The sequence below is a fragment of the Piliocolobus tephrosceles genome, chromosome 6 (assembly GCF_002776525.5).
Source record: "Piliocolobus tephrosceles isolate RC106 chromosome 6, ASM277652v3, whole genome shotgun sequence".
NCBI lineage: Eukaryota > Metazoa > Chordata > Mammalia > Primates > Cercopithecidae > Piliocolobus > Piliocolobus tephrosceles.
The window spans coordinates 93,813,048-93,837,072 of record NC_045439.1 but is presented as its reverse complement, the minus strand read 5'-3'; the positions used below and the strand labels follow the sequence as shown (position 1 = coordinate 93,837,072).

The 24,025-nt window shown below is 43.0% G+C and overlaps 1 protein-coding gene across 2 annotated transcripts in view; it reads right to left on the bottom strand.

Annotated features, from left to right (window-relative positions):
• BNC1 (basonuclin 1) overlaps nt 1–23,245 on the bottom strand; it is a 28,923-nt gene extending 5,678 nt beyond the window's left edge. The window contains exons 1-4 of one of the 2 annotated variants that reach the window (XM_023194289.2): nt 23,067–23,245; nt 6,569–6,668; nt 5,287–5,522; nt 1,389–3,253 (exon numbers count right to left, since the gene is read on the bottom strand). In XM_023194289.2, the coding sequence (XP_023050057.1) occupies nt 1,389–3,253; nt 5,287–5,522; nt 6,569–6,668; nt 23,067–23,165 (2,300 nt within the window). In that variant the 5' untranslated portion in view covers nt 23,166–23,245. Of the gene's footprint in view, nt 1–1,388; nt 3,254–5,286; nt 5,523–6,568; nt 6,669–21,680; nt 22,004–23,066 lie in introns of those variants that run through there. The other variant, XM_023194290.2, reaches the window with a different exon arrangement.
• Between the last annotated feature and the right edge of the window lie 780 nt (nt 23,246–24,025).

The window sequence follows — 24,025 nt, the reverse complement described above, 5'->3', positions numbered from 1 at the left end:
TTTTGGTATGCTTACTCTTCCAATTTATAGGCTGGGGAGGAAGGTGACCTGAAGAGTGGTTAAGTGACTCAAGTTCATGAAGAAAAGCACAAGCAAGACAGTAACACCAGTGCTATCCCCACAATGATGACATACGCTCTATAGCGGGGGTCTCTGTAAACAGTTTGCCTCTATGTGTGCCATGAAAACTCAGGATCTTTCAACCAGAAATCATAGTCCCTGAAACACCCTGCCAATCACCTTTATTATCTTAATAATTAAAAAACCTTCAATCAAGCAGTGATTCTTCCTTTCAAATGTAGCTGGGTAACTAGAAATAAAGGAAAATATTTTATTCTATGGATTTCATATTATCAAATGAAAATGAGTCAAGTTTTGGGATGCTATCGTGGTAATTTAAAAAGCTCCCTTCTCACTCTTATTCAAATAGTTATTTACGCTTTACTCAACCTGCTAATGTGACAACTAGTTCATGATTTTTTTTTTTTCTTTTGTTTGAGATGGAGTACTCGCTCTGTCACTAGGCTGGAGTGCAGTGGCGGGATCTCAGCTCACTGCAATCTCCGCCTCTTGGGTTCAAGTGTTTCTCCTGCCTCAGCCTCCCCAGTGGCTGGAACATGACTACAGGCACACACCACCACGCCCAGCTAATTTTTGTATTTTTTAGTAGAGACGGGGTTTCACCATGTTGGCCAGGATGGTCTTGATCTCTTGACCTCGTGATCTGCCTGCCTTGGCCTCCTAAAGTGCTGAGATTACAGGCATGAGCCACCGCGCCCAGCCGTAGTTCATGATTTCTTATCCCACACCCTTGGGGCCGGATATGTTTCTGAGTTCAGAATTTCTCAGACTTCAGACAGGCAGAATGATGCATATAATGAAACATTGTTAATGCCTTATAATAAATCTATTACTATCTGTACTATATATATATTTATAAATCCACACAAAAGGAGATTAAAGAAGATTACAAATAACCTCACATCACTTTCAGGTCAGGTTTTGCAGCCAAATTAGGTTAGGTTTTTGGAAGTAAAAATTCATGAATGTTGAAATATGAAAATTCATAGAATAGTTTGTCAGATAAACTGTAGCCCCCAGAAGAGTAACACCAGCATCATCTGGGAACTTGCATTCATGAATGCTGAAATATGAAAATTCATACAACACTGTTTCTCAAACTGTGGCTCCCAGAATAGTAACATCAGCATCATCTGGGGACTTGTTTAAAATGCCAACTCTCAGGCCTCACCCTAGACCTAATGAAGTGGAAATTCTAGGGTGGGGCCCATAAGTCTGTGTTTTAACAATTCTCCAGGTGATTCTGATGCATGTTAAACTTTAAGAGCCACTGCCTTAGAAAAAATGATTGCCTACAGATGCCTTACCTGTCTCTGCTCCTGCGGGAGGGAAAGGTAGCATTACAGCCCTCTACTGTGCATGTGTGCATTTCTTTGACGTGCATATTCTTATGATGCATTTTCACACTGCAAGCATTTTTAAAGGTCTTCTTGCAGATGTCACACTGGAAGCGATTTTCTTCTATCTGCCTTGCTAATGCATGTTGACCCATGTGCTCCAGTTCTTTAGAATCTTCAAGACAAGGAAAAGCCATTCCCCTGTTGGACAAAGCACTGAAGAGTCCCCCGGTCAGCAGGCGCTGCTGCAGTTCCATGTAGTCAGAAAAAGGAACTTGGGGCTCCATCCCAGGTGTGAAGTAGTGTTCATGGCCACTATCCTTGACCTCCCTTGGCACCATGATCAACGGTGGTGTCTGCTCAGTATCCCTCTCTGAATTGTGTGTGGCCTGCTCAGGGGTTCGGCTGATGGCTCCACTGGACTCAATCACTGATTCACGATGGCAGGGCCTCTCTTCTTCAGGGAGAGACTTCCCTAAGCTTCCTGACTGTACGTGCTGCTCCTCAGATACTCTGTGTGACTGAGGACTGCAGGCCTCCTGCTCATCTTCACTGACCACCTGTAGGGGCATGTCTTCATCTGAGCTGAGGTTATGTCTTTTCTCATTAGCTATTTCCACAGCTTCTTTCTCTATTTTGATAGGCATACTGGACTTCCTGGATTTCTTCTTGGGAAGGGCATCAAATGGCATTTCATTTGAAACGAGCTGTTCTGGGGTTGAAGAGGACAACAGCGGGAGGGAAGGCAGTATCCCAGGCGTGTTTGCTACCTCGGCAGGTGTGGCTGGACTGCGGTAGAAAGGAAGGACTGGCTGGACTGTCTTTAGGTTGGGAAAAAGCACACCATTTTGCCCAATGTTTGGGAAGGCTGGCTGGCCTTTGGAATCCTCTCCTGAACCAGGGTAGCTGGGAGGAGGCCGACAGTCTGGGGACGTCACTGTGAAACCTGGGCACTTGTACTTCTCAGAGCTGGCCAGGTTCAGGCTGTTCCTGAGGTCTTTGTCTCGGTTATTTCTGTTCATTGGCATGTGCAGCCGAGGGTTGGGGTTGGCGCTATGGCGATTCCGGCTCCTTAGGGAGCTGAACACCATGTTACACCCTTCGATGGTGCACTTATGCTTGATCTTCAGGTGGACAGCATTGTAGTGGATTTTGAGGGTGCCTTTGTCATAGAACGTCTTCTCACACGCAGTGCAGAACACTCGGCCCTTCTTTGTACCAAGGCTATTCCTCTCAGGCTTCACTTTGGCCTCAGGGGATAACTGTGTCCTTTCAAAGTTAGTGACAATGTTATATGACCTGGAGTCACTTAAATGGGTGCTGTCTTCTTTTTTAGTAATAGCATCTGGACAGTTTAAACACTGATCTTTCTCAACCTGAAATGGTGTGGAACTGGAAGTTAAGAAGCTGCTGTTAGGGAAGGACCCATGGACTTCCCGTCTGGGGTCCTGACTTTGGTCATGACCCTGCTCCAACATATATTGTTCGGGCAGTGACCCTATCAGTGCAGGAGGCAGAGGGTTGAAGAACTGGAAAGGCAGCATGAAAGTCATGTTGCTTATGAGGTTCTCAAAGGGGTGTATACTGCTGGGGTTTCCTTTGTCCACAGGAGTGGGGAGGCTAGAATTCCTGTGACTGCAGCTCTCAATGAAAGCCCTGATATCTATGTTTGCTGTGGAAGGTGGTATGATAATGGATTGCTCTTCTTTCTCTTGAATTGCCATGAGTTCAACTATAGATTTGGTCTCTCCAAAACGAAGGAACTGCTGCAAGGTGGCCACTTCTTCCTCACTGGTCATGATGCTCCAGTGATCCAACACCTTTCCTGATGCATCCTAAACCCAAACCAGATGTTAGAAATGTGATTAATTTACAACTCTTTACCCTTTCCTCTAAAAATGTAGTCCACTAGACTATGGGATACTTTTGTGCATATAAGAAAAGATGAATGCAGGGTTTTGGGGAATTTAGTCCCTGCTTACCCTACTCTCCCAGGTCAGAAGCTTTGTGCAGACCATAAGCTGCACAAATATTAGCAGTACTCCTTCAATTGGTGCAAAAGAGACAAATAAAATCACATTACTCAAGCTGAAGTCAGGGAAATGTAGTGATTATTTTTCACCTCATTTCAGACCAATTGCTTGTTTTGCATTAGATGTAATAATTCTCCCTACTAAAATTAAAATATGTATCATTTGAACAATAGTAACTTCTTTATCTAAAGAGGATAGATGGAACAATCAAGCTGAGATACAGCTCAAGTATTCATTTGCTGCAAGTTTAATAATCTTCCTAAGCAACTAACATCAGAGAACAAATGAACTTGTATTGATCTATTGCGCACGTTCACAAAGCACAGCTGTAATTACACTGGAGTGTTGGAGATCTTTCAAACTCTAGCAAGGCCTAACTTTCCCCAAAACTACAATAAATATTTTATCACAGAACATGTATTTGATGGCCTACTGAGATTTTTCACAGTGCTTATAAGAGTTTTGAAGATGATAAAGAATGTAACATCATAAATTTTTCATGCACTAGAGGTTCAAGGTAATTGATTCCATATTTTTAATCCTAACACTAGAAAGCAAGATTATTAGGATCATTAAATATTGATCTATGTCATAACGTAAGATCATAATGCTACTCTACATAAACGGTTGTTTCTAGTCTGCTGGGGGTCCTGCACTAGAGGTGAGCAAACGTTTTTACAGGGAAAGATTATGGTCATTTGAGTTAAAAAGAAGTGAGTACAAATTCTGGGTCTGCCACATACTAGTGAAATGACTTTCAGCACGATTTTGAGGCACTCTGAGCCTCTGGTTTTTCGACTGGAAAATGGGGATAACATGCCTAATGCTTAAGATTATTGGGAAAGGATCTAGGTCTATAAAATTGTTTTTAGTGTTCATTTTAATTACATGGCCTACCTTAGTAAGACTGACATCTATGCTGGTCTTGGAAATATGTTCGCCTCCCATTTCATTGAAATCTTTACCAAACTTTAACATTTTCTAGTGTAATGGCAAGAAAATACAATGCTGTAGCTGTTTCATATCTTAAAGGAATGATGCTTCATCTCAGAAAACATGTTCTTTGCTTCTAAAAACACCCTGACAGCCTCTCTGGAAATGAAACATGAAGCCTACACACAGCATGATCTGGGAACAGTGGTAAACTACTCTGTAAAATAAAGAGAACAGAGAGGATGAAGGGCTTGGAATGTTGGAGAAAAGAAGAGAATGTATGAAGATGCCAAAAGAAAACTGGGGTGTGGGGAGGGAGGGAAGGAAAGAGGGAGGGAGGTGTATATACACACACACACACACACACACACACACACACATAGAGAGAGAGAGAGAGATTGAGAATGAGCAAATGCATACATGAACACAGAAATACCATAAAAAATAGAGCCTAGGAAGGAAGAACATCAGTGAGATGGCAGAAGGCTTTAAAGCACAGGAAGGTGTGCTATGAAATTATAAGTTGTTTGCTTTGTGATTCTTTAAGTTCCCTTTCTCAATTCCAAACTCTCAGTAAAATCTGATACAGACAGCATCTTGTGTCAGTAAGTAGTCTGGGACTAATGAAAGACATGGAGGCAGCCCCTGAAATGGGGCAAATGGTTTATTGTTGAAAAGGTAGTTTAGTAAAAGCCAAATCAGAGAATATGTAATGCTCCTAAAGCTTCACAGATACCTTGGACTTCCCCCAAGAACATGAGGTAGGGGCTTAGGCCATTAGAAAAGAAGTATTAAAGGAAAAGATGGTCACCAAGGGCTGTAGCATTGGGAGGTAACTGGGTTACGTCAGTTACATCGGCACAGAAAACACCGCAGGACGACAATGGTCATGGTTACTGTACCTGCAGCACGTATCCACGGATGTAATCCTGAAGTGTCCAGTCCAAGGCATGGAGGATCTGGAGAACCTCATCTTGCTTCAACACACTGAAGAGCCGGTCCAGTAGGATTTTTAGGCGAACGGGGATGGCCTGAGTCCCATAGAGCATGAGGCTGCTAATATCAAACACCACATTGGACTGGACAATCTCCACCTGGCTTGTTGGATACATGGAGGGGATCCTGAGCTTACTTAGAGCTGAAAAATCAAATTGAGGAAATGTCATTTAGAAAAGTTCTAATTGTAAGAGAAACACTGCAAAAAAAGTAGGTTAGGACTAATTCTCGGTTATTTGTTCCACAGAAAATGCATGAATATACAAATGATTAAATACCTTAATAGCTATGAAGCTTCAAATTATTTACAGGAACTTCTGAAATAAATGAACTAGCCTGGGACTTTTCTCCCTTTCTTGTGGCCTCGCTAAGGAGAGAAACAGTCACCAACAAGGAAGGAATAAGGAAAAGGGGTAAAAACTGAGGTGGCAGGTGCATAATCAAGAGGATGGATAATCAGGAAGCATAGAGTCTGGGCGTAAAGAATCTGGGTTTGGGAATCTGAGAGATCTGGGTTTGAGTATTAGTTGTGGGGCTTTATATTTTCCAGTTGTGGGGCTTGACAAGTTAACCTCCTGAAGGCCATGCTGTCCAGTGTAATAGCCATCATTCACATATGGCTATTTACATTTAGATTAAATTAAAATTAAATAAAATTTAAAACTCCATTCCTCAGTTACACTAGTCCCATTTCAAGTACTCAGTAGCCACAAGTGACTACTGTAGAGTTGTCAGATTTGGCAAATAAAAAAAGATGCCCAGTTAAATCCAAATGTAAATTTGAGATAAACAATGAATGGGTGGGATATACATATACTAAAAATATTCATTGGAATATACCTAGGTTAAAATATGATCGTTGTTTATCTGAAATTCAAATTTAACTGAGCATTCTGTATGTTATCTGGCAACCCTAGCCTAGAGGCTGTATCAGATAGAACAGAACATTTCTATCATTATAGAAGGATAGCACTGAAGCATTAGTTTCTACATCTTTAGACTGAGGTTAATAAGACACTTCCCATATAGAGTAGTTAAGATTCAAGACTCTTTGAATCTTAGCCTGTTACCTGGGACATGCTAGTAACTTACTAGTTTACTCGTTAGTTGTCATTCTTAAGATACGAAATCACTTCCTGAATAACTCTATAACACTACAGGCCAAGAGAGGGTGAAAAACAAAGTTACCGTGGGCCACCCATCCATGCTTGCATTGGTCACACTGACGGTGGTTTATTTTCCCGGGTTTGAAACTTTGGCAACTACAGTTCAGAGTACAGCTGATAGCCTGAAAAAGAGAAGAACACAGGTATGTGGAGCATATAAGTGATGCGTGAAACATTCATCATATTTCACACAAAACATATGCCTCCATTCGGCAGCATTTATTGAGCAATATGTGCCCACCGTGTCCCAGGCCCAGAGGTGTACATTGTACTCTGGAAAGATAAGCAGCCAGCCCTTCACTTGGAGACCGTGAACACATTACACAGATATTCCACATTCAAGAATGAGCTTAAACATCAGAACTTTTTATAAGAAAAGATTATGGTTTAGAATGAATTATCCTGCACTGTTATTAAGGTCATAGAAAGGGTAAACATATTTTCACCAAATTTCTAAGTTGACCAAAGCAGCAACCCTGGAAAGTATACAGAAGCTGTCTTGGAACAAGTAAAAGGGAGAATGACCTCAACTGAGAATAATCTACATATAAAATTTATTTTCCCCCACCCACAGATACGGTAGAAGCTGAAAATACAAATAAGATTTGAGAACATGTAATAGCTAACTATACTGAGGATGATTCCCTGACATCACTCACTGAATTACATGACTGTCAGACAGACACACGCTGAACAAGGCTTGCATCAACGCCCCTTGCATGTTATGGTGCCATGTTTTATGTGGGGGTACAGAGTGTACAAAAATGTAGCTGAAATTGAAAATAGAGAGGTACATGTCTAACAAAGTTCTAGTACTAAAAACAAAGCTTTGTCTGGGTGTGGTGGTTCATGCCTGTAATCCCAGCACTTTGGGAGGCCAAGGCGGGTGGATCACGAGGTCAGGAGTTCAAGGCCAGCCTGGCCAATATGGTGAAACCCTGTTTCTACTAAAAATACAAAACTTAGCCAGGCGTGTTGGCGCACGCCTGTAGTCCCAGCTACTCAGGAGGCTGAGGCAGAAGCATCACTTAAACCCGGGAGGCCGAGAGTGCAGTGAGCCGAGATCATGCCACTGCACTCTGGCCTGGGCGACAGAGCAAGACTCCCTCTCAAAACAACACCACCACCACCACCACCACCACCACCACCACCACCACCACCACCACCACCACCACCACCACCACCCACAAAGCTTCACATATATTTTTAAGATGAGTTCCTCAAAGGAGATACAGTCCTGAAGAATATAATCTATTATTAAACAGAAAAAGCCCTCAAAGCAGCTTTGTCAGTGAGGTTTCTGGGAAGAGCTGCTGGGTAGAATTTGTATGATTCACGAGAGTCTTGAAACTGGGAAGTGTGTGTGTGTGCACATGCGCGTGCAAGAGCATCTGGAGGAGGGATAAAATAGCCTTACAATTAAGGGTTTAAACCTCTAATCTGCCAATCAAGGGACTATGTGGCCTGCATTGGGGAGAAGGAAGGGAGAATCTAGCTGAAGACTTGGGAAATTCATTTTAAGGAGTATATGATCAGTTTGCACTTCAAAATTGGTTGCTGGTGGGATTGTCAAATGGTACAGCCACTTTGGAAAACATTCTGGCAGTTCCTCAAAAAGTTAAACATAGAGTTACTATATGACCCAGAAATTCACTCCTAGGTATATACCCAAAATAACCAAAAACATATGTCCACAAAAACTTGTATATGAATGTTCATAGCAGCATTATTCACAATAGCCAAAAAGTAGAAACAACCCCAACATCCATCAACTGATGAACAGATAAACAAAATGTGATATATCCACTCAATTGGGTACTATTGAACAATAAAAAGTAATGAAATACTAATACACGGTGCAACATGGATGATCTTTGAAAATATATGTACTAAGTGAGAGAAGTCAGGCACCAAAGTCATGGATTGTATGATTCCATTTACATGAAATGTCAAGAACAGTCCAATTGATAAAGGCAGAAACCAGATTAGTAGTTACCTGGGGCTGTGGAGAGTGGGGTATGGATAAGAAGTGACTGCTAGTGGGTAGTAGTTGGAGAGAGTGTGTTCTTGTTTGGTTTGTTTCCATCTTTGAGAAAAACAGCTTTATTGAGATACGATTCACACATATATAACTCACCTGTTAAAAGTGTACAATTCAACGACTTTTAGCATATTCACAGAGTTATGCAACCATCATCACAATCTAATTTTGGAACATCTTCATCTTCCCCAAAAGGCACATGTACAAGAATATGGTAGACATATGTTTTCATTTCTCTTGGGTATAGTCCTAAGAAGAGACTACTGGATTGCACAGTAACTCTTGTTTAACTTTTTAACAAACCGCCAAACTTTTCCAAAGCAGCTGTATCATTTTACATTCTCACCAGCAGCATATGAGGGTTCCAATTTCTCCACATCCTCAACACTTGTTATTGTCTGTCTTTTTGATTACAGCCATCCTAGTGACTGTGGGTGGGATCTCATTATGGTTTTGATTTGCATTCCCCTGATGGCGAATGGTGCTCAGCATCTTTTCATGTGTTTATTGGCCATTTGTATGACTTCCCTGGAGACATGTCTCTTCAGATCTTTTGCCTATTTTTAAATTGGGTTGTTTGCCTTTTTCGTATTGAGTTATACAAGACCCTTATATATTCTAGATACACGTGCATTACCAGATACATGATTTGCATACACTTTCTCCTATCCTTGGGTTATCTTCGCTTTCTCGATGGTATCCTTTGAAGCACAGAAGTTTAAAATTTTGACCATGGTTTCTTTTTGAAGTGATGAAAATGTTCTAAAATTAGATAGTACTGATAGCTGCACAACTCTGTGAATATACTAAAAGCCACTCAACTGTACAATCTATAAGTTAATTTTATGGTATGTCAGTTACATCCCAGTAAAAATGTTATTAAAACACAGACTGGGCGCAGTGGCTCATGCCTATAATCCTAGCATTCTGGGAGGCCAAGGTGGGCAGATCACCTGAGGTCAGGAGTTCAAGACCAGCCTGGCCAACATCGTGAAACCCTGTCTCTACCAAAAATACAACAATTAGCCAGGTGTGTTGGCATGCACCTGTAGTCCCAGCTACTCAGGAGGCTGAGGCAGGAGAATCACTTGAACCTGGGAGGTAGGGGTTGCAGCCTGGGAAACACAGCAAGACTCTGCCTCAAAAAACAAAACAAAAAAACGAGTGACCCTGCTTAAATGCAGGTTAAAGTTTTCATGATTTGACTGTCCTCTACCATTTATTTTGGACTAGAACGGGTTTGAACACAGCTGCAGCTAGGCATTTTCAGGTGATGTGGAATAGGGCTGTTCATAACTGAGGTGTACAGTAAACAGCAACAGCATTACCTAATCCATTCAAGAGGCTACCAAAAAACAGGAGATGTGGGAGAAAAGGTTTTGCTCTTGTAAACTGTACAGTATAATAAAAAGAACTCCATGTGATTACACTGTCTCACTTTAATAATGCATGCATTCTCAAGGGTGATACTATCATCTCCAAATGAATAAAAATTGGTCTTGGGGGGGTGAAAGAATTACTCTATGTATAAATACAGATGTACATACATACATAAACCTGTATCGCAATGGTGTGATACTAAAATTTCATTGGAGAGGCACAATTAGGAAACAATATCTAAAATCTCCTTAGGTGTGGAGGTTAATGGAAAAAAAAATCAAGTAACACTGTTCTAATGACAGAAATTATTTCACTTTTTGGTTACAGAGTTTCTACTTGTATATACACATACAAATGTATTAAATACATGAACAGTTTACATCTATATAAGTATACCTATATACATAATTATATAGTTACCTTGAATGTAAGTTAAAGGATAAAAGTGAGTGATGGTTGAATTTACATTACACATTGTCAAAACAAAATTCTAAAAGGCACCATTAACTTAGTTTGTAGTACACCTAAAATGTTGTCCAGCATCTCAAATTTGGCTGCAACCCTCTGAACATCAGCTCACGGATGAACCAATTATTGCTACATTCCCAATAGCACCAGTATTAAACCTGTGAAATATTTCACAATCTTGATTCTATAAATATCATTTTACAGAAAATGTTTAAAAGGGAGGAAGGTTCTTATTTTGGATTATACCCCTCAAAATGCTATTCCTTTTGTTAAAATTTTTATTTATTTATTTATTTATTTTGCTCTATTGCCCAGGGCAGAGTGAAGTGGCACAATCTCGACTCACTGCAACCTCTGCCTCCCAGGTTCAAGTGATTCTTGTGCCTCAGCCTCCCGAGTAGTTGGTATTACAGGCACGCACCACCACAACCTAGCTTTTTTTTTTTTTGTATTTTTAGTAGAGACAGGTTTCGCCATGTTGGCCAGCCTGGTCTCTAACTCCTGACCTTAGATGATCCACCTGCCTCGGCCTCCCAAAGTGCTGGAATTATAGGTGTGAGCCAGTGCACCAGGCCCCATTCACTCTAAAAACAAGATGCTGGAACTATATGAGTAAATTCACATCTTGCTTATTTGGAAAATAAAACCTGCTTTAACCCGAAGTAGAGATGTCCTCTACTCCCTGAAGACTCTGCTCAAAAGGCTCATGCAACCCAGGAAGCTAGGTGACTGTCTCAGGTTCAGCACAGCAAAACCACAAAGGGAACAATTCCAAGCACATTTCATAGATTAATACTGAAACTTGTATTTTGCATCTCTTGTCACCTAGGTCAGGTTTTCTCAACTTTGGCACTACTGACATTTTGGCTGGATAATGCTTGTGGTGGGGGGGCTGTTCTGTGCAATGTATGACGTCTGGTCAGCATCCCTGACTGCTACAAACCATATGCCAGTTACACGCTCCCCTCCAGTTGTGACCACCAAAAATGTCTCCAGACACTGCCAAATGCCCTTGGGGGGGGCCTATACCACCCTCATGGGCATTTGGGGCCTATAGTTTTAGTTTGGGGACAATTTTAGCTTTCATTTCAGGACAATTTTAAATAATTCTGTCTATAATTCAATGAATGAATGCAGCTTTATGAGAAATATTCTTGTGGTTCTCCATGAACCCATTTGAATAAGGCTTAACAAAGCTCATTAAACATCTATGGAAATAAATCTCAGAGGAATTATTTATGAACTAAAAAAGCTAATTATAGTGTGTAAGAAAACTTCCAATATCAAGGCCCTTGGGTTTTTCCACCCATCTTAGAACTCCACGACATAGTAAAATTATAGCACCATTATCTAAAGATAAATGAAAACTTCTAAAATGAAATTAAACGAAAATATTCTAATTACAGGACAAAAAGCACTCATGTAAATCAAAACGGAAAACTCTTAAAATGTATATCCTTTGGAATCCATTCTAGTTCCATTCTTCAGAAACATAAAGCAGATGTTTACAACATTCTGAACTCATCAAGACATGATTATTGCTTTATAACGCACTCATCTTAATTAGACTATTTCAGAATTGTTATTAGTCACTTTTGTGCTACAAATCAACATTCAAAATCCTGGCTTGCTTTTCTGTAACTATCATTTTCTCATTCATCTAAAAACTACTGACACACCTAATATGTGATGGAAGACTGGGTTTTGCAGTCTTGGGATAGAAAGCTATGACCTAGTTTTTAGGCAGGCTCCTGGACCCATTTCGTCTCTCAGACACACTGTTCTACCTTCGGCTTGAGGAGATGCTACCACAGGCCTCTTGTCAGGAGATGCTGAGTTGAATTCCTGGAAGCAGTCAGGCTAGGCATGGTTGGGTATATACACAGATATTCAGTGCTGGACAGAGTAGCCTCTCGTGGGATTTGCATTATTGAGCTCAGAATAAAAACTGTTTTAGTTCAAGGCTGTTTTCATCTCTAGTATGTGCATATACTTTCATTTCACTGAAGATAAACCTAGGGAGATATTCCTGGGGGAGTAACTGGTAAGGGGAAGAGGGAATTTTGGGGTTCCCAGATTCACAGCACTGTGAATGATTCCCCTTTTTGTGTTAATTAAAATCAAATAAAATGGCTGGGCGCAGTGGCTCACGTCTGTAACCCCAGCACTTCAGGAGGCCAAGGCGGGCAGACCACAAGGTCAGGAGATCGAGATCATCCTGGCTAACACCGTGAAACCCCAAAAAGTTAGCCAGGCATGGTGGCAGGCACCTGTAGTCCCAACTACTGGGAAGGCCGAGGCAGGAGAATGGCGTGAACCCAGGAGGCGGAGCTTGCAGTGAGCTGAGATCGCGCAACTGCACTCCAGCCTGGGCGACAGAGCGAGACTCTGTCTCAAAATAAATAAATAAATAAAATGTAAAATTCGGTTCCTTGGTCACACTAGCCACATTTCAGGTGCAGAGGAGCAACGTGTAGGTAGTGGCTACTCTACTGGACAGTGGAGATATACAACATTTCCATCATCACAGAAAGCTCTATTGGGCAAGGCTGAGTCCAATGGTTAGCCAACCTTCCAGCATCTGCTTTTTGACATGGTAAAGTTCATGTTTAACATGTAATCTATTTTAAACCTCACTACAGTGCTGTGAGGAGAGAATTATTCTCAGAAACTTAAATTTATGGAAGATTTGTAACATGCCCAGGGTCACACAGTTGGTGAGCCTTATTGAGCATTTATTAATTACATGTGAGACACACTGTACTAATCAGTGTACATGTATCATTTCATTTCTTTCTCACAACTACCCAGGGAGGTTAGGTATTACTATCCCCATTTTATAGATGAAGAAGGTGAAGAACTTATAGGCTACTGGGATGGTCTCAAATTTGGATACCAGGGGAGGATTACAACTTGAAATATCACTATTTGGTGCTAACTACAGTTATATTTATGGTTTCATTTAATTCCTACAACCACTTTCAGAGTTAGGTATTATCATACACATTCTGCAGATGAGGACATTAAAAGTTCCACACAGTAAAGAAATTTCATTCATTGAATAAGTATTTACTGTGCATTTATGAGCCAGGCATTGTTCTAAATTCTAGAGACTAAAACGTTGAACAGAACTGATAAGGTCCCTACCTTCAAGGAGCTTATATTCTAGAGGGAAGAGACAGGAAATGAACAACAAACAGTATCATTTCAGAGTAAGGCAAGTGTTATGAAAGAACTAAGACGACGCTGGGCGCGGTGGCTCACGCCTGTAATCTCAGCACTTTGGGAAGCTGAGGCAGGTGGATCAACTGAAGTCAGGGGTTCAGGACCAGATTGGCTAACATGGTGAAACCCCATCTCTACTAAAAACACAAAAATTATCCAGGCATGGTGGCCCATGCCTGTAATCTCAGCTACTTGGGAGGCTGAGGCAGGAGAATCGCTTGAACCCAGGAGGCGGAGGTTGCAGTGAGACGAGATCGCGCCACTGCACTCCAGTCTGGGTGACAGAGACTCCATCTCAAAAAATAAAAAAGAACTAAGAAGAAAGCTATGCTAGTGATTTAACTGGATGGCATGGAGGGATAGGGATAGGAGTAAGAATCTTTAAGATTGAGTCATCACCAAGAGCCTTTGAGGAGGTAACATTTGAATTGAGTCCCAAGGGATGCCAACAAGTTGGTCATGTGCAGACTGGAGAGAGAGAAAGTATTTAAGGGAGAAGGCATAGCAAGTGCAAAGGCTCTGAGGCGCAATAGAGACTGGGGTGTTCAAGGAACAGTTAAGGGGCCAATGTAGCTGGAGTGAAGTTGGTGAGGCTATTAGCAAAAAATGGGAATAAGAGAGGTGACAGAGACCACTCTGCATAGGACCTTGTGGGGCAGGTGAAGGAGTCTGGATTTTAACAGTAAGCTTTTTTTTTTTAAGGTATGAAATGAATATAATCTCCCTGTTAAAAGGATACCTCTGGTTGCAGGGCTGGGGAGTCTGAGCTCCTTCCTCTTTAAGGTATGAAATGAATATAATCTCCCTGTTAAAAAATACCCCTGGTTGCAGGGCTGGGGACTCTGAGCTCCTTCCCCTTTACCTCACTGGGCACCTTTCACTGAGAGGTAGTAAAACCTAGGATTGGCCTCAATCTATGTCTTACTTCCAGTTAAGCCACGTAAAAACTTCAGCCCCATGCCTTGGTGCCTTTGGCTATAACATGGGCTGGAAACCTGCTCATGCCTACCTCAAAGGCCTGTTAGCCATATTAAGGAGGATACACAGATGGTGAGCTGAAGTGATCAATCAAAACAGTGAAGACCCACAACAAGTAAGTTCTTCGGTCTTCTGGGCTCTGGTGGTCCGCCTCTGCACAGAGCTACCAAAAATATCTAGGTAAAAGCCCCTATAAAAGCTGCTTCACAATGAATCATTCCTGGAAGAGGCAATGAAACAACTATAACTCCAAACCAACACCTAGCACTGAGGCTGATACTTGGTAAGCCCTCCATTGATATTATTTGAGAAAGTAAATGAATGACTGAACAAATCTATGAGAGAACTGTACTATGCTTACTGATTATTAATCTTTTTCCCCCAGTTATCTTTTTCCCCAATATGCCTTAGTAAAAAGAACTTTAACTTCCAAGTCTCAGTTGGTGGTCAAATGACTTAAGTACGGACCAATGGTATACAATACAAATTTTTGGGTGAAGTATTATAGAAAACTCCTCATAAATAGCAGCTGACTCTACTGTAAGACCTGTCTGCCTTTCCCTCTTCTTCTTTCTTCGAACAAGAATATGATGGCCGGAGCTCAGATAGCATTTTGTGACTATGAGGCAACACCGAGGTCATGCCCTAAGGATGCCTGAGAAGAAAGGGTAGCAACTATTATTTAGGAATTCTTTTAATTTGCAGCCAAATGCAGTTCCTAGTTTACACACTGATCTTCCTGTTGACTGTGGAGAGGGCCATGTAAAAAACATGTGGAAAATGACTCACTAGCAGAGATTACCGAAGTTTAGAGTCTGTGGTCCTCTCTTATGTGTGAGATTCTAAGGCTATGCCAGATTCTCAGTGGAAAAAATTGTAACTTTTCAACTTGAAATTACAGAACCCAGTCTGGCAAACCACAAATCACTTTTTAAAAGCCACCAAGCTTTATAATTAAAATGCTTCAGGATTTTCTTGAGACAGGGTCTTGTTCTGTCACCCAGGCTGGAGGACAGTGATCACTGTTCACAGCAGTCTCTACTTCCCGGGCTCAAGGGATCCTCCCACTTTAGTCACCCTCCCAAACCCCACATAGGCGCATGTCACCATAACCAGCTAATTTTAAAAAAGAATGTTTTTTGTAGAGACGGGGGTCTCACTCTGTTACTTAGGCTGGTCTTGAACTCCTGATTCCGTTTCTTCTTTTTTATCTTTTTTTGGAGACAGAGTCTCGCTCTGTTGCCCAGGCTGGAGTGCCGTGGTGCGATCTTGGCTCACTACAACCTCTGCCTCCTGGGTTCAAGTAATTCTCCTGCCTCAGGCTCCTGAGTAGCTGGGACTACAGGCACATGCCACCACACCCGCCTAATTTTCTGTATTTTCAGTAGAGATGGAGTTTCAACCGTGTTAGTCAAGATGGTCTCTGTCTCCTGATCTCATGATCCACCCACTCTGGCCTCCCAAAGTGCTAGGATTACAGGCGTGAGCCACCACACCTGGCCAGTTTTTTCTAAGTAGTACTTTTTAAATGTTGAATATAGATAATTGTTGCTAACATGCATATCGAAAACTGACAATCAGGACACATGAAACAAGACATCTTTTAAAGCAGCTGGGCCACCTTTTTGGTGTCTAGGTGGAGAGCCCGGCTTCACTTAGTCTGTTATGAAATTGTCATTCTTACTCTTTCTGTGGCTGCAGAGCTAGCCTTCCTGGTTTAGGAAACTGCATCATTCAAAGGTGGGAGTTAGTTCTCTAACCCACTGCTCTTTGCAACTGCTCTGCCTCTGCACTTCTCACTTTCCTTATTATAATTGGATTTTTTGTTTTCTCCTTACCTTTCCATCTCTCACTTCTCACTCACTTCTTTCACTTTTTAAGTTTCCCATTGTTTTTCTTACATATGCAAACCCATAGAGGTACAACTAGGATTCTGAAAAATAGTATCACCCTTTGCCAAATAGGTAATAAGGACAACCAGGAAGAAGAGAGGTGAAACCCATCAAGTCCTTTAATGTGAGGCAGCTTATCTGCAGACGACAGTGTTGGACTTTAGCTGACCTTGAGAAACACACATGGGGCAGACACTCAACACATCATGCCATCATCTTACATTAATAGTTTCACCAAATGATAATCATTTATTTAACAAAGTTTTTATTTGTTTCAAAAGCATCTATCATGTACTTGGTAACCATGGGGAGCTTCATGGAGATATAAAGATGAGTAACTCCCAGTGTCTGACTCTAGGAAGACTTTCATGACTGCAAGAAAAGTCACACAACTGGGTTGGTCAAAAACAGCAGAGTAGAGAATATGATTTGTCAAAAATTAGCATGAGTCATTCACTGTGTTAAAATCTAGGAATTCAAAATATACGCAAAACAAACAAAACTCATTGGCTACCTTTAGAAAATGCTAGGAAACCAACTAACTATTCTGAAAACTGGTAAACAAAGGAAAAGAATCAAGTATGTATCCTTTGCTATATAACCCGTATTTCAGGATAAAAAAATCATTGATGAGACAAAGTTTCTCTCTGAATGTGAATCAAATAAATGAAGAACTAGAGTATCACCATTCCACAACTCCTAATGAAAAATACGACAACCAGGCCATTTGCCTCTGGACTGAAGGATACATCCCATCACACATCTGGTGTTCCCGACAAAAACCTGAATTGGATCAAGCCTCTTACTCAACTCCAATTGAAGAACATACAGGAGATAGAGCAATGTTTAAATGATACTACAAGGAAATAATCATTGAAATTCAGACCAGGGAACACTCTACAGGACAAATGATCCAGCTTTTTCAACAAATAAATTGCAAGGAAAAAAAGTATAAACCTATACATTAAAAAAGACAATGTATGGACCTTACTTGAATCCTGATTTGAAGAAACCAACTGTAATATAAAGTTTATCAGGTAATCAAGGAAATCTGAATACTAATTGGAAATTAAATGACATTACAGTTATTGTTAATGTTTTAGGTGCTCTATGGTATATTGCTCTGGTTTTTTAAAAAAGAGCCTTTGCATTTTAGAGCTTCATATTACAATACATATGAATGAAATTATACAATGCCTAGAATTTGCTTTAAAGTAATCCAGTGTTGGTTACAATGGGGAGAATGGGTAGGAAATACAGATGAAATGAGACTGGCCCAAAGTTGATAACTGTTGAATCCCCAAGCACATATTACCAAGTTTCATTAAGCAATTCTAATTTTGATTGTTTGAAATAATTCTAAAATAAAAAGTGAAAAAAATAAAATAAGTCAAACTCCTACTCTCCCCCAAATTAAATAGTCTGAGTGAGATAGGAGAAATGGAGAAGTCAAGGTTGTACAGGGAGGCCAGACAGGGCTTCCTCCAGGAAAAAGGCATGCTCTCATCAGTGAGTGCATGTAGGAAATACCACAACCTAGGTACAAAGTAAAGCTTACCATGTACATATATGTCAGGCCAAGGAGCCTGGGCCACAGAGCACAGGTCTGTTATGGGCAGTGAGACTTAACCTTGAGACAACATAAGGTAGGCCTGGGCTGTCCAGATGGGCAGCCAGGAGTCTCTTTATTGGGTTCATAGGATCATTAGCTTTTTAAACAATGGGGAGGTACTGTTTACCACAAGCGTGTTTGAAAGGGGATGTGGGGAGCCCGACAGCATTTGCAATATAAATACAACATTAAAGGAGAATGGACAAAATCTGACTTCTCACTGCAAGTATGAGGATGAAATAACACACCAAAGACGACTGAGGGCATGGAGAAGGGTCTGGCAGAGAAAGGGCAGGTGGGAGGTAGAGCTCCTTCAAGTGACAGATACTGGGCTGAGTCTACCTGTGAGTTTAAAGTACGCATGACACATCTGTAGTGTTCTCTTGCTGCTTAGTTCAAAGACAGTGATGGGGAAAATACTGGTTCTTTTGATGTCTATGAATCAAAGTATAAACTCTGTGCCAAAATAATTTAATGTCTGAGCTTTTTTTCTTAAAATTATTAGTTTTAAAAACTGAAAACATATAAAATAGCTGAAAAACATGAAAACATTACCTTAAAAGCCAAGCCAAATGCCTTCTTTAAAAAAATTTAAGAACTGTACAGAAATGTAAATTATATGGATATATTTTTTCCTTTATAACCTAAATTTGGGAAACCTCACAGGTTAATCTTTAGAACAAAAATTTGGTAACAAAAAACCAAAAGATATTAATTGCATGTAAAGGGAACTTTCTGAACATAGTTGAATCAGCCTGAGGGAAAAAAAATACAAAGCAAAAACACTTACATTTTAGTGTAATTTTACTTAAGTTACATGAGCAATGCAACTTCACTACTGCTGCTGATACAAAATAAAAACGAAATTGTGAACATTTCTAAGTAAAATTTTGTAAAACATTTCTTTTGGGGACTTAACGAGAACTAGGTTTTCAGAACTAAGTTTTTAAAAAGAAAAGATTAAACTTAGTTAATTATGTCATCCCGATCACTTTCTTCAAATTCAGCATGAAGTATCATGAAATGTTAAGAGTTGACTGTGTAAAAATTTTACCTTCATAATGAATAATGCAAGAAACAATAAGAGAACTACAGAACAAGGACAACACTTCTGGAAGCTGATGTACAGCTAGAAAAAAAAACTGAGGTTTGAGTATTTGGTAGGATCACACAAATAATCTGTAAGAGAAGACAACCAAACTAATCTAACTATATGAAAAAATGTTAGAACCCTGATTTAGTTTACCTAAGGCAACTATTTCCCTATGGACAGGGCTGTTTGGACCTGACCCTCACATTTTATTTCTCCATCTCTCTTTTGTTTCACATTAGTCGAATGAAATTATCATTTCCCCAAGGCAGAGTCCTCCTGTGATTTGTTAAGCTGGTTTATAATAATGAGTCCATGTGTGGACGGCAAGAGTGACAGTCTGTTTGCCTATAACTAACTATGTGAGGTTTGAGAAAGCCTCAAATTGGACCCTGGAGAAGCAAGTCTGTTCTCTGTTTATACCCACCCTCTTTGGCTAAAATAGGTATGTGTCTGTGCGGAGAAATGGTGCGACATTGGAATCCTGGAATTTCCAGAATTAGGAAAAGGACTTCAAAGAATGACAAGATATGCAGAAATAAGGTTTTCAGGTGGAAACCAGTTTAAAAGGAAAAAGAAACGCTTTCCAGATGCTTCTTTTGAGCAGAATCCAGTTATCTTTAACATCTCTCAGAGAAGTCATCAAAAATAAAGAAACAAAAACTCTGCAGAATACTTGTAATTAGGTAATTTTTAAAGAAGTACCAACTCCGTAAATCTTCATTTTAGATACCAAAAAGATGGGTGGCTCATTGAGATTTTACCTTAGCTAGGGTATTTTCAGTTCTTTCTAAAAAGGACAGTTTCTGACAAAAGTAACCCACTCTAAATGACATCTGTAGAGAAAATTCACCCTGGGGTGAAGAACACTCCTGTAAGTAATTTACCCTGTGGAACCTTCAGGGCATCTCTTTTAATGGCCATGTCAAAATTACTTCTAAAGCCACATACAGAAGCTAAAAGACACTCTGCCCCCCACTCCTTAAGCTGCAGTTTAATTTTACTGACAAACTTAACTTTTAAAATGTTCCCCTGTTTATACTTATCCCTAGGCATTCATAAATGACAAATGTGTGCTTAGGGACAATTATTTTGTTCCACAGGGAAACCTGTATGGCTTTTCTCTCTCATCTGTCGGGTTGGATCACCTTTCCACTCTGATGATCTTGAGGTAGAGAAAGTGGGCATGGGCCTGGGATGCAGGCCTAACTGCTACATGTGGGTGATGCAGTAAAAAATAGAATAGCCCTCTAGTAAGTCTCACGCTTCCAAGGCAACTACTTCATGTTAGTCAATATTTCTAATGTGAATTATAACCACAGCAAAAAGATCACTGTTTCACATTTTGGTAGATATCAACGGCCAAAGAACAACTTTAACCGCCTTCTGAAGGAGGAGAAGGTCCCTAAATCCTCACTAGTCTGAAAGGACACTATAGGTACAGATGATATTTAAATTAAATTATGCAGACGCCTGAACATAATTACGAGTTCCTAAAGTGTGAGCAGCATGTGTGCTAGGTGAAGATTTCACCACCTCATCTCAGCATTTAACTACAACAGGAACATGTTCAACCAACAGTTGACTTGAAATAGTAATTAGTTTCTTGGTGAAATTAGTTAGCAAACTTATTAGATGAGAAATCAAATGATGACTCGTATCTTACTCGTTTTAACCATCTGATCATGCCAAAAAGAATAGTTATTTCTCAAAATTCATCATCACAAAAGGGGAAGCTATCTTTTCACACCTCTTTAAAGAGCAAATCAAATCCAGTACAATTTGTAACATCTGAGGTAATGTTCTTTTATAGGATGTACAAAATTTTATTTTGACATAAACTATTTTAACAAGGTTTTAATAATGTATATCAACGAATTTAGGAAGGGATCATTGAAAAGAGAGTCAGTGTATCTATCACTGAACAAAAGTTTCAATACATAAACACGTATTTGCAAACTCAGGGTCGAAGACTCTTAGAATCTTATGAAGATATCCCATAAAATCGAATAGCAAATTAAAACAATAAACAGCGAATGAAAAAAAAATCTGCCAAATGCTGTTTTTCAATTCACTTACTGTCAAGTCAAAATCTTGTCGCTTTGATGAAAAGAATACATTTTTTAAAAAATTGTTGCTACATCTGCTCTGTGGTCCTATGCAGCAATACATGTTCTCTCTCACGCGCGCACTCTCTCTTTCTTTCTGACAGGGATTCCCAGGACACCGGTGGGGCCTCTTTTAGACCCCTTAAGTGTTAACAGCAGAGGCCTGGCTGAGACCAGGCGTCTGGGCCGATTTAAATGCCCTGGCCTTCAGAGGGCTGCCGCGAGCACAGCCATAAAACCAGGGGACCTTACCGAATCCCCCAGCGTCTGATCCCCCACCCACTAAACGCAGGCAACTTCACTCACACAATTAAGGCTGGGAGATGGCATTCCACTTAACTGTCAGACTCGGAGCAGGAGCGGTGGCAGCCCTGCAGCCACAAAAGAGATGCCTTAAATGAGAAGAACATGTTTCTACACCGCATTTGAGAAAGTTTGGCTCGGAGCTACGCGCTGATTAACATCAGATCTCCTTCACTGGCCTCGCCACAATCTTGTCACATCTGGCTGACAAATCCTGAGGAGCTCAGGCAAAGCCAGGCGGCGGCGGGGCTCCGGGTCTGGGCTGCGGCTCCGAAGGAGCAGCGGGAGACCCCGCAGCGGCCTCCTCCTCCACCCGCAGCCCCAGCCCCGCCGCCGCCCGGCTCCCAGCACGGAACCGACGGGGCGCTCCCGAGATGGGCGAGCGAGGCACTCGCAGGTCCCGAGGCCGGGCTGGGCCGGACTGTTAAGGGACCTCCAAGTTGGGGGCCGGGGTCTTCCCGTCCCGGCGCTTCCCAGGCAAACCCCTGAAGGAGGCAGCGGGCGGCGGCGGCGGGCTCCGCAGCCCCGGCCGACTTCCTGTCACTCCAGGGAAACCTCGGAGCGGCGGACGCGGCTCGGCCCGGCTTCCACCCCGGCCCCGGAGCCCAAGCACCTTAACCCCGTCCCAGCGCTTTCTGAAAGACGGGCCACCTCGCGCGGAGCCGCGGCAAGGACTCCAGGGTCCGTCGTGGAGCTGGTCAAATCTGCCCCGCACACGGTCAGCGCTCGGTCCACGTCCCGGAAGCTTTCGGACCGGACCTGTCTAAATAGCGATTTTCAGTCGTGGGTTTTTTGTTTTTGTGGGTTTTTTGAAGTTTGTTTTGTTTTTTGTTGTTGTTGCTCTACAAAAGATTTGTCCCGCAATGGACGGGAACCTCCTCACTGCCACCCGCGCGTCTCCGCAATGCTCCTCAGAGCGACCGGAGGCTGCCGCGCGGCCCGTTCTCCAGAGAAATAATCCCCGAGGAGAAAAACGGCCAGTGTGAAATATCAGCTGTTCCACAAATTCTGAGGTAAAAGAAAAAAAAAAAAAGAAGGGATCGACCCCCACAGGGGGAAACAGCAAGTCCCAAGGTCCTGGGCTGAAGCCCGGGGTGCGGGCGGCGGGGAGTGGCGTGTAGAGTACCCGCAGAGTGCCGCCGCCAGTTTCCACAGGCTCGCCCGTCGGCACCTCCGACGCACCCGCTGCCCCGGCGCCGGCTCCGGGATGTCGGGCGGGGACGGGTCCCAGCGACCCCCCCTCTCCCGGCCGGAGACCACGGTCCCTCCCGCCACGCCTCAGGGCCGCGCTGCCGCGCAGGTAGCCAGCCGGCCCTCTGGAGGTGGCCCTCGGGTACCCACGAGACCCGGCACCCAGCGGCGTCCCGGGCCGCCTGCTCCGCGCGCAGAGAGTCCCCGCGCCCGCGGAGGGCGCCGCGCTTACCTCAGCCATCCTGCGACCGCTGCGGTGCTGGGGCTCCCGGCGCGTCTCCCCGGCCCGGGCCGCCCCGCGTCCGCCCCGGCTCGGCGGGCGACGCCGCATCCAGGCTCCGGCCGTCGGGGCCCGACCCGGCGAAGTGGGCGGCTTCCCCGGCGCCCAGGCTGCGCCGCACGGTGGCCGCCCCCGCCGCGCACCGCGTGTGCCCGCACGCCCGCCCCCTGCGCCCCGGGGACGCCCCTCCGCCCCTCCCCCTCCGCCCACCGCCCGGTCGCCCCACGCTGCGGGCGCTGCTGCGCCGCCCGGGAGGCCGCGTCCCGCCCCGGGACCGGATAACGCCCTAAATCAGCGCAGCTGAGGCGAGGCCGTGGCCCCCGCAGACCGCGGAGACCTAGCCGGCTGCCGGCGCGGAGGTGTCTGCCCCCGCTGGGCTTGAAGGCACTTGTTGGTAAAAGACACAGACGTGTCGGTGTTTGCCTCTCCCGGGGAAGGGCGAAACGCTCTGAAGTTCTCTGGCGCTCTTCTCAGATGATTCGGCCTCCCCTCCTACCCTGGGGCGCCATCGGGGTCTCACTGCCGCCGAGAAAGAGGGCAGCGCCGCCCTCGCCTGCAGAAACCTCATTCCCGAGAAAGTGCGGGACCAGCGTCCCGGGATGTGGAAAAAGGGGGTCGCTAGGTTTTCTTAAGAAGTCAAACAAGCCCTCCCCCCGCCCCTCACACACACACACCTTCCCTTGGGTGGTCTAAAGAGAAAAGTCCCAGCTTGACCACTTTCCCAGGACAAATGGCTTTGTTCTCTGGGCCTCAGTGGCTTCAGTTGTAAAATGGGGATTAAGTTTTTTGTGTCTTATTGGATGCTAGGGACGGAATGAAATGAAGTGCCCCGGAGAGGCCAACTGGCAGTGGTGGCCCCGAGAGCAGAGGCGGAGGGGCTGAGGCCGCAGGATCCTGGAGCCCAGGAGCTG